This window comes from Leptosomus discolor, chromosome 19 (assembly GCF_034619465.1).
Source record: "Leptosomus discolor isolate bLepDis1 chromosome 19, bLepDis1.hap2, whole genome shotgun sequence".
Taxonomy (NCBI): Eukaryota; Metazoa; Chordata; class Aves; order Leptosomiformes; family Leptosomidae; genus Leptosomus; species Leptosomus discolor.
Window position 1 is genome coordinate 8,672,233 of NC_141409.1, and position 9,363 is coordinate 8,681,595.

Here is a 9,363-nt window from a genome sequence, read left to right on the forward strand (position 1 = left end):
CGGGGACCAGTCCCAGGGGCACGTACCCCCACTGTGCTTGGGGACCCTTGCCTGGATTGGAGGGGGGCGGGCGGGGGGACAGCGCAGGCTCTTCCCGGGGCCACCGGTACCGACCCGGGGATGCGGGAGGGGAGCGGGAGCCGCGACGGCTCGGAACCCGCTGGGGGAGCCCCGGCCCGTTCCCCCGGGGCCGCGGGGGCCAAATGCCACCGAGCAGCGGGATCTGGCGGCGGCGGGGCGGCCGATTTCGTTGTAGAGCGCAGCGGCCCCAAAGCACCGCGTTTCACCCCCAAAACGAGCGCGGGGAGCGGGAGGGAAGCGGGACCGTGCGGGACCGTGCCCGAAGGTGCGCCCCGTCCGTGGGGCACCGGCGTGGGTATTTCTGCCGGTTTCGTTGCTTTTTTTTTTTTTTTTTTTTTTTTCCTTTTCTTTTCGCCTTGGCCACGGGGAAAAGTGCCTGGGTTTGGGTTCGCCTTTGCTTGGGCCGGGGGGTGCGGGGGGCTGAGCCGGTGCGTGTGTGTGTACGTGTGTATATGTGTATATGCGTGTGTATGTGTGTGCGCTCGCCGTGTCCCTCCCTCCAGCCACCCCACCCCCGGGGAGGGGAGGGAAGGAGGGGGGGCTCCGACGGCTCGCCTCGCTCCGGCAGCCCCAGTCTCTCCGCCAACGTCAGGGAGGTCATTAATAACCAATTAGGAGGGTCAATGAAGCTCATATATAGCCGGGCGGGAGCCGCCGAGCGGCACGGAGCCCGGCCCGCCGCCCGCGCCCCGCCGAGCCCGGCCCGCCCGCCGCCGCCTCGCCCCCATGATGGGCTCGGTGCTGCCCGCCGAAGCCCTGGTGCTCAAGCCCGGGCTGAAGCCTCAGGGGCTTTCGCTGGCCGAGGTGATCACCTCCGACATCCTGCACAGCTTCCTCTACGGCCGCTGGAGAAACGTCCTGGGCGAGCAGCTCTTCGAGGAGAAGAGCAGCCCCAAGACCGCCTTCACGGCTGAGGTCCTGGCTCAGTCCTTCTCGGGAGGTGAGTGGCTGCACTTGGGACACCCCCCATCCCAACCCATCCCATCCCAACCCAGATCCCTCCATCGGCCCCGGGATACGGGCCCCCTGTGCCCGGCGGTGGGATGCGGCTCCCGGCGCCCCGCTCTCCCCAGGCGTGTAATAGCAGTTGACTGGGGAAGAAGGGCTTTAAATTCATTTGGTTAACTTGGGCTTGACCTGAGAAAGTTCCCACTTAAACCGCGGTCTGGGGAGGGGGCCGAGGGGGGGGGGGGGGGGGGGGCGGGGGGGAGCCGGGGTCGCCCCGCATTCAGCCGCCCGGGACAATATCTTTTCTCTCGCCCCGGCATCGCCGGGGCGTCCCGGCTCCCTTTTCCCCCTCTCGGATTTCTGTTCCTCTCTTAATTTACCATGAAGGCTAATTCCATTTCCATTCACGATATGTCAACCATCTCATCTCCCCATTTTGTAAGAGGAATTCCTGGGCCCTTTTAAACAAGCCCTTGCGCCATTCAGGCACAATGTACCGCTACAGCATTCCTAAAGGACTAATGAATTTAGAATTAGCAATTTCTTTCTAGTTGAGTTTAATGAATGCAGATCACTTTAACAGCATGACAAATTGCTGGATGGGCCGAAATAGACACCATTTAACCTCCTTTCTCAGCCCCGCTCCCTCGCCCAGCCCGGGCTGCTTTTCCCAGGTACCTCCTCAATGCCCCGGGGGGAACCTTGTAGCGCTTTGTAGGAGCCCGGTTGGGCGTTTAAAAGGCTCAACCTCGGGCTTCGGGCTGGGGCCGGGGCGGGATTCCCGCTGCCCCCCTCCCCGGGCGCCCCCGGCACTCACCGGCCCGGGGAGCGGTGGGACGGGAGGTGGGGGGTGGAAGGCGGCGGGTCCCTTTGGCGAGCCCTCTCCGGCCCCCGCAGAGGTGCAGAAGCTGTCCAGCCTGGTGCTGCCGTCGGAGGTGATCATCGCCCAGAGCTCCATCCCCGGGGAAGGGCTCGGCATCTTCTCCAAGACCTGGATCAAGGCCGGTACCGAGATGGGGCCGTTCACGGGCAGGGTCATCTCGCCGGAGCATGTGGACCTGTGCAAGAACAACAACCTCATGTGGGAGGTAACGACACCCCCTTCCCTCCCTCTGCCCCGTACCCCCAAGCCCCGGCTGGCCCGAGGAGAGGCAGGGATGGGCTGTTGGGGCCCGGGGGCTTCGTCCTGTGCTGGTGTGCCCTCGGGCATCCTCCCCGTGCCTCAGTTTCCCCGTTCATGCAAAGATCTGGCTTCCTTCAGGGCAGGTGGGTTTAGGAGACCCTTGGGACAGGAGAAGGGCAAGGCTGGTTCAGCTCTTGGGGTGTAGGCAGCTCTCGGAGGAGCCCCTAAAATGCTTATATCCCAGGCAGCAGGATATAAGCACCCATGCCCATCCCCGTCGTGGTGAAACACTCACCTGGCAGCTGCCTGTACCCTGCATGGCGGGTGACACCAGCTCTGCCCGGTGCCCTGCTTTGTCCGAGCCCCGGTGCGGTTAACCCTGAGTGACACCATGGGGTTTGGGGGGGCTCTGAGCTGCCAGGATGTCACACATGAATGCCGAGCTAGCAGAGGGGGTGTTTCTTGAACCCCCTCTGCTTGAACAAGAACACACTTCTTGTTTCACTGTCAGACTTGCACTTTAAAATTATTATTTTTATTATTATTATAACTTTATGCCTAATAGAAACTTGCCTTCCCTTTCCTGCCACCCTGCAAAGCATCTTGCCCTGAGGGCCAGGGCTGGCAGGCACCTTCCCCCTCCACCCAGGGAGGCTCCTGCGGGCAGCTGCAGGACACCGAATACTCCCTTTGGGGCCGAGCTGCTGGTGGGGCTCTGCCGAGAAGGGGGATGGAGGCAGGGAGCTGGGCTCTCCGGGTGAGCATGGGCCAGCCGTGCCTGCCCAGCGAGAGCAGAGCACCCTTTTCAGCCCCACAATGGGCGTGTTGTCCAGCACCATGAGCTGGAAGGTTTTGGGCATCTCCCAGCAGGGTCTCAGCCCCGAGACTGTGCTGGCTTTGAGCTTATCCTCGGTCTGGGACTTTCTCCCAGAGGCAGGAGGTGGAGGAGCTTGGTATGTTGTGGGCAGCATCGCTACCAACCGCTCTCTTCCCCCTCCCAGGTCTTCAACGAAGACGGCACGGTGCGGTACTTCATCGATGCCAGCCAGGAGGACCACCGCAGCTGGATGACCTACATCAAATGCGCACGGAATGAGCAGGAGCAGAACCTGGAGGTGGTCCAGATCGGGAACAGCATCTTCTACAAGGCCATTGAGGTAAGCGGGGCCGGAAGGCAGAAGGGGAGCAGGGTGCTGGGACCCCCCACCCCACAGACCCTCCCTTTTCTTGGGGCTGTTGCTGGAGTGTCTGTGGGAGCGCAGGGTGGCTTTGCTGTCCCTGGCACCCAGACCCGCTGGGACAGGTAGGCATCGCAGCAAATGGCCATTGCACAGGCTTCAGGGAGCAGCGAGTGGCCCTTGTCCTCTCTGTCCCCTTTTGGTGGGCTCATGGGGTGAGCAGAGGGAGAGCCAATGCTGCCCGAGCTTGTTTTGGGGAGTAAAACATGAAAAGAGCCGCAATCCTGGCCCAGGCAGGGCTTCGGGCAGGAAAGAGGTTTTGATGGTCTCTTCAAAAATGGGATTTTGTGCAGAACGTGCTTCTCTGTAGCAGGGGAAAATTTGGGGGTTTCTGTGACACCCAGGTGCCAAGTGCAGGCTGCGCCTTTACTCTGCACAGCTTTTGCTCGGGGGGCACAAGCATCTCCGGCTGTAAAAGGAGTGTGAGAGGAGGATGAGGGTTGCAGGAGCCAGGCAGGGTGCGGTGCGGGTACAGCCGTGCCTCAGGCTTTCCACAGCAGGTCTGTGGGGCAGGGACTCATCCTGCCCGACTCCCCCATGTGCTCCTGTAGGAAGCATTAGTGGGTGCTGTCCCGGCAGGGCGGCAGGGACAGGTGTTGGGTCCCAGGGATGTCCCAGGGCACAGGCTGCCGTGCTGCGGGGTGAAGGCTGGAGGTACCCACAGCTCCCTGTGGGAGATGCTGGGATGGCAGTTGGTGTCCATCTCTCCAGCAGCGGTGATGCTACACGTGTACAGGTCACACAGTGCCAGCGGTGTGACGGTGGGGACCAGCCCTGCTCGTGTGCAGTGTCCCCACGACCCCACGTTGCTGCGGGTGGAGGAAGGTGGTAGCTTGGGGAGGTGTCCCTGAGCAGCTGCTTCGGCTTAGAGTCACAAGAGGGAACATCTCAGACCAGCACCGTGAGACTGTCCCTCTCCAGTATTGGGTCCAGAGCCTCACAGGCTAAGGACCGTGGGCTCCTGCACTGCTGGGAGAGGTTCTTAGCTGGGAAAGAGCACGAGTGCCCACTGGTTTTGTGGGCAAGGGCAGCTCCCTGGATCTGTCTGGGCTCCTGCACTGGTGTACAGAGGGGTAGCTGCTCAAATGCTCCACAGCACAGGACTATGGCTCAATCCTGCATCGAGCCGGCATCGGGGCTGGGTTTGGGATTGCTGCAGTGGGACGGGAAAGGCGAGTGGGTGGGTAAGAAGAAAGCGGGTATTTCTTCTGCTGCGGGAGAGTCCCAGGTGCCTCTCGGGGCTCTGCTGCCCCTCCCCATGCAGCGCTGCAAGAGCCCCGAGTGCTTCTGTGCCGCTCTCCCCATCCCGGACACCCCTCCGTAGGCTTCAGCTGTACCCGGCTTTAAGACCTGATATACTTGCGGGCAGCTGTGCCTGTTGTGACAGCAGCTTAATTGCTTTCTATTACTGTTCTTAAATTACGCAAAGAAGTAAAATAATTCCAGGTAGCTGTGGTGTAATTAGGAATATAGCTGTGTTTCTCACACCTTGTGTGTGCACGGACCGTGGGGCAGGTGAGCTGATATTTGGGGAGGTGCATGTAGAGGACCCGTACAGTTGATCTGCGGGCTTGCTCCTGGGGCTGAAGCAGCGAGCACCAGGGCAGGATGAGTTTAATTCCCTCGGCACTCGAAATGTTGAGAGTGCTGAACCCTGAGCGATGGAGAGGTGGAAGTGGGGGTGAAGGGTGCCTGCTGCCACGCTGCGGGGTGCTCCCCGGGCACGGCAGGCGCCTGGCAGTGCTCCTGCACCCGCTGCTGCTGGGTCGGTGTGGGTCCCTCTGTGCTGGGAGGTGTAGAAGGGGCTGAGGCTTCCTGGGTGAGAGAGTGAGGAAGGGAAGGATGGAGCGTGCCAGGAGCTGGGTCACAACCGGGCATGACCGGCTGAGGATCTGCATCTTTCGTGGGCTCCCCACTCCCACCCGTGCAACACTCCTGTGCATGCACACACACAGGCAGTCCAAAAGCGATCGCTTGTGCAAACTCACCGGGGTTTGTGCACCCAACAAGAAAAGGAAAAGCAAGAGAGGATTTTCCTTCCGTGGTTCTCTCTTTGCTCGTTAATGCCGTAGCGTGGAGTCACAGACCCACAAATGCAGCACCTCGAACCCCGGCGAGCTCCCCCCCTCGTCACCCCCCGCTCCTGCCTCGTTGCCTTCCTCACCACCAACCCTGGACCAAGCGCACATCAGCCCCAGCGCGGCTGGAACTGCTCGGTCTCGGGCAGGAGACGTGAATGCCGCCCTGCACTCAGCCGTGCCCGCTCAGCCCGCTCAGCAGCACACGTGTCTGTGTGGGCACAGTCGCCCTCCATCCCCCACCAGCCCTGGGGGGCTCCCCCACCCCTGCACAGTCTCCTGCCCCATGCCTGCTGCATCCCCTCCCCGGCGGGCACTGCGAGCTGCCCAGCCCCTGTCACTCTGCACCCACCTCTGCTGCACCGTGACTCCAGCACAGTACCTCCTAGGATGACTTTCTCCCCTGCCCACCACAAAATCAGATTTATTGGGTGCTTTTTTTGCTATTTGCCTTTAATGTTTTCATGCGTTTTGCCTGTTCCTGCCCTTACTTGCTGGTTTGTTTTTTCCCGTCCTCTTCACCAGCAATTCCAAGTTGCTGCTGCTGGCAAATAAAGTGAGGGCAGCGAGTTTTGGCCTTCGATCTGAAGGCCATGAGATTCCTGGGGGGCAATTTAAATTGCTTTGGGATGTATGCCCATGAGAGCTCACCCACTGCTGGCATAGGTACACCAGCTCCAGCAGAATAAAACACGCACACGTACAATGTGTCTATCCTTTTGGCAATATTTTATTCCATTTACTTGTGTTAAAAATAACTCCTTTTCTGTTAAAAGAAAATGGTGTACAGAAACAGCACTATTTTGGGGTGTGAAATGATAACGGCTTCCCCTGCCTCCCAAATTCCTACTCTGCAGTCCCAGCGAGGTCTTTACGCAGACGGACACTTAAAAATGTGAAGTCAAAATTCCCACTGCTTTCAGGTGCTTAAAATGAGGCACGATGTCAGTGCTCGGGTGATCTAACCTGCGATCTGTGTTTCATGTGGATGATGCTTTTCTTGGACCACGCTGTGTAACGGGAAGCCGCCTTCTGAAACAGGGGACTTTCCCATTTCTAAATTAGGTTCTTAACACTAGGGATCTGAAAGGAAAAAGAAATCTGTGCATTTTTTTTATAAAGTGAGGTTGTTGTTAGTGTTGCCTGAACCGGTGTGAGTCTTCCCAGCCACGGCTGCTGCGTGCGGGGAGGCTTGAGCGGCGTTTCCCGGCTGCTGGCTCTGGCCGCCCCGGCAGCACAGGAACGTAACGGGGAAAACCGGGGAAGGAGAAGTGCCATCGTTTCAGGGAAACAGGAGTGTGGGTGGTGCAAAAGCCCTTCCCTGGCCCCACGGATCTCCTTGGGCTGTTGCAGGCACCATGGCTTTGGTGTGGGATATAGACAGCATCTCGCATCTGAGCCACACTCTCCTATAGCAGCCCCCGAGCTCTCTCCTGGTGCGTCTGCATTTCCACCTGCTAAAATAAGCCTCAGAGAGGGGGTTGGGTGGGAGATGCTGCCTGTGCCCTATAGCAGGAGGGTGCTGATGGCTCCGTCCAGAGCCAAAACGCTTTGCAGAAGCACTGAGCTGGGGTTCTGTGTCATGGCTCCCTGGTTTGGTCTCTGTCACTTGTGCCTCGCTGCAGTTCATGGGTCCACAAATGACTTATTTCTCTGTGTTTCGGAGTGCCACCGTGTCCTCGTCTCCCTGAACTGCAGGGACTTCTGGGTCCTCTGCTCCAGAGACCCCAGCTCCATCTGTGTGCTCTGTAGCTGCGGTCACATTGTTCGTGGCCCTGCTTGGGGAAGACCCCGGTGCAGGTTTGCGCTGGTGGTAGATGGTGCTGAGCCGTGCCGTCGCCTTCAGCGCTGCGTCCTGGGCTGTGCCGTGGCTGCCCAGGGGGCGCTGGGGACCGCTGGCAGGTCCCAGATGGCAGCAGGATCTTGCAGGAGATGGGGTTTGGCCAGGGTAGGTCTGAAGTGACCAGCCAAGGATGCACGGGGAGTTATTCATCGCCCCTCCTGACCCCTCCGTCTGTATCTCTCTTTCTAGATGATTCCTCCAGACCAAGAGCTGCTGGTCTGGTATGGGAACTCCCACAACACCTTCCTGGGCATCCCAGGTGTGCCAGGGCTCGAAGAGGAGCAGAAGAAGAACAAACATGGTAGGTAGCATCGGAAACAGCCATGGGTGCAGCATTCCTGCCTGTTCTCCATTCAGCCTCTCCCCAGCTCTGACCCATGGGGTGGGCACGGGGCGGGCATGGGGCAGGGACATCCCAGGGACATGTCAGATCCCCCAGCTCTCTGGGGACAAACACAGGGGCCATGGGACAGATCCCTACAGCTCGAGCAGGTCCCCAGTAATTCAGGGGTTCATGGCCAGGCTGGTTTGCCCACAGCTATTGCTGGTGTGGTGGGCAGCAGCCGTTGCCCGACCCAGCCGAGCAGGGAAGAGCAGGGCAGGCGTGTGAGCGGGAGGAAGGCAGCCCCGGTGCACTGTGAAACACCGAGTGGATGCAGCTGCCTGTGTCCCCACTCTGCATTTAACAGATCTTTCCCCAAATCACCATCGCAGGAGGCTTGTCTCTCCCCAGGCTTTCGCTCTCTGCTTGTCTTGGCAGTTCCCCAAGGCGCTCCTCCATGGGCCCGCAGCAGAGCTCTTGGGCACTTTTGGGAGATGCCGTGTTCAGAGCCAGACCCCATCTGTGCTTCCCAATCCCTAGAGAGAGGGATCAGAGCCCAGCGGAGCAGGGGAAGAAGCTGGGACCAGTGCAGGGACAGCATGCTGCTGCTGAAGAGCCCGGGCTGGGGGCCAGGGGTTCCTGCGCTCGCCCCCTCCAGCTCTGCTTGCAGCCCAGGGAAGGGAAAACCACTTTTTGTGCCCATCTATAAGGGACACATCTCGGCATTGAGTGTTGCCCCTCACCTAAATTTGGGTGAGCCCATTCCCAGCTCTGGCCAGCCTGGGACCCTGATCTGCCCGGGATGGGTCTCTCTGCTCACGGGCATCCTCTGCGGGCAGGGGAGCCAGCGAGGGGGCACGGCGTGGTTATTTAGGGCAGTCAGCACCTTGGGGGGCTTGGGGAGGGGGGGTGAGCTGGCACGCTGGAGGGCAGCGCCTGACCGTCCCCTGTTGTCCCCAGAGGACTTCCACGCGGTGGAGACGGGGGCCAGCACGACGGGGCGCATGCGCTGCGTCATCTGCCACCGGGGCTTCAACTCCCGCAGCAACCTGCGCTCCCACATGCGCATCCACACCCTGGACAAGCCCTTCGTGTGCCGCTTCTGCAACCGCCGCTTCAGCCAGTCCTCCACCCTCCGCAACCACGTCCGCTTGCACACCGGCGAGCGGCCCTACAAGTGCCAGGTTTGCCAAAGTGCCTACTCCCAGCTCGCCGGGCTGCGAGCCCACCAGAAAAGCGCCCGCCACCGGCCCCCCAACACCTCCCTGCAGGCTCACTCGCCGGCCCTGCCCGTGCCCCATCCCGCCACCCTGGCCCATCACATCCCCACCATGGTGCTGTGAAGCCCCCCCCCCCCAACCCCGGCGCGGCGAGGGGGTTGTCAGACAGCCAAGGCCGGCGCCGAGACACGCGGGTGCTGGCCCTTGGCGGAGCTGGGCGGGCAGAGGCAGGGCGGCTTCGTGTGTTGAATGGGGGCTGCTGGTTTATTTTTGGAGGGGGGTTCGGCAGGCTGTTTGGTGAGCGAGGGGAACACCCCCCCCCCCCCCCGCCCACCCCCAGGTCTGTAGCAGCCGCACCGTGAGGGATCCTCCCCGGGGAGATGCGGTGTCGGGGCAGGGGGGGGCTGCTGGTCCCTGGGGTTGGCAGGGGGAGAGGGGCGAAGGGTCACAGCGGGACGTCCTGCTGGCGCGCTGGGGGAGGGCTGGGGCAGCCTAAAAGCTGGGCCTGGG

General features: G+C 61.0%; 1 protein-coding gene across 1 annotated transcript; it reads left to right on the forward strand.

Moving 5' to 3' along the window:
* Window positions 1–807: 807 nt before the first annotated feature.
* Window positions 808–8,976, forward strand: PRDM12 (PR/SET domain 12). Its single transcript, XM_086475838.1, has 5 exons — window positions 808–1,021; window positions 1,927–2,117; window positions 3,154–3,309; window positions 7,501–7,612; window positions 8,594–8,976. The coding sequence occupies exons 1-5, from the start codon at window positions 808–810 to the stop codon at window positions 8,974–8,976; spliced, it is 1,056 nt and encodes a 351-aa protein (XP_086331964.1).
* The last annotated feature ends 387 nt before the right edge of the window (window positions 8,977–9,363 follow it).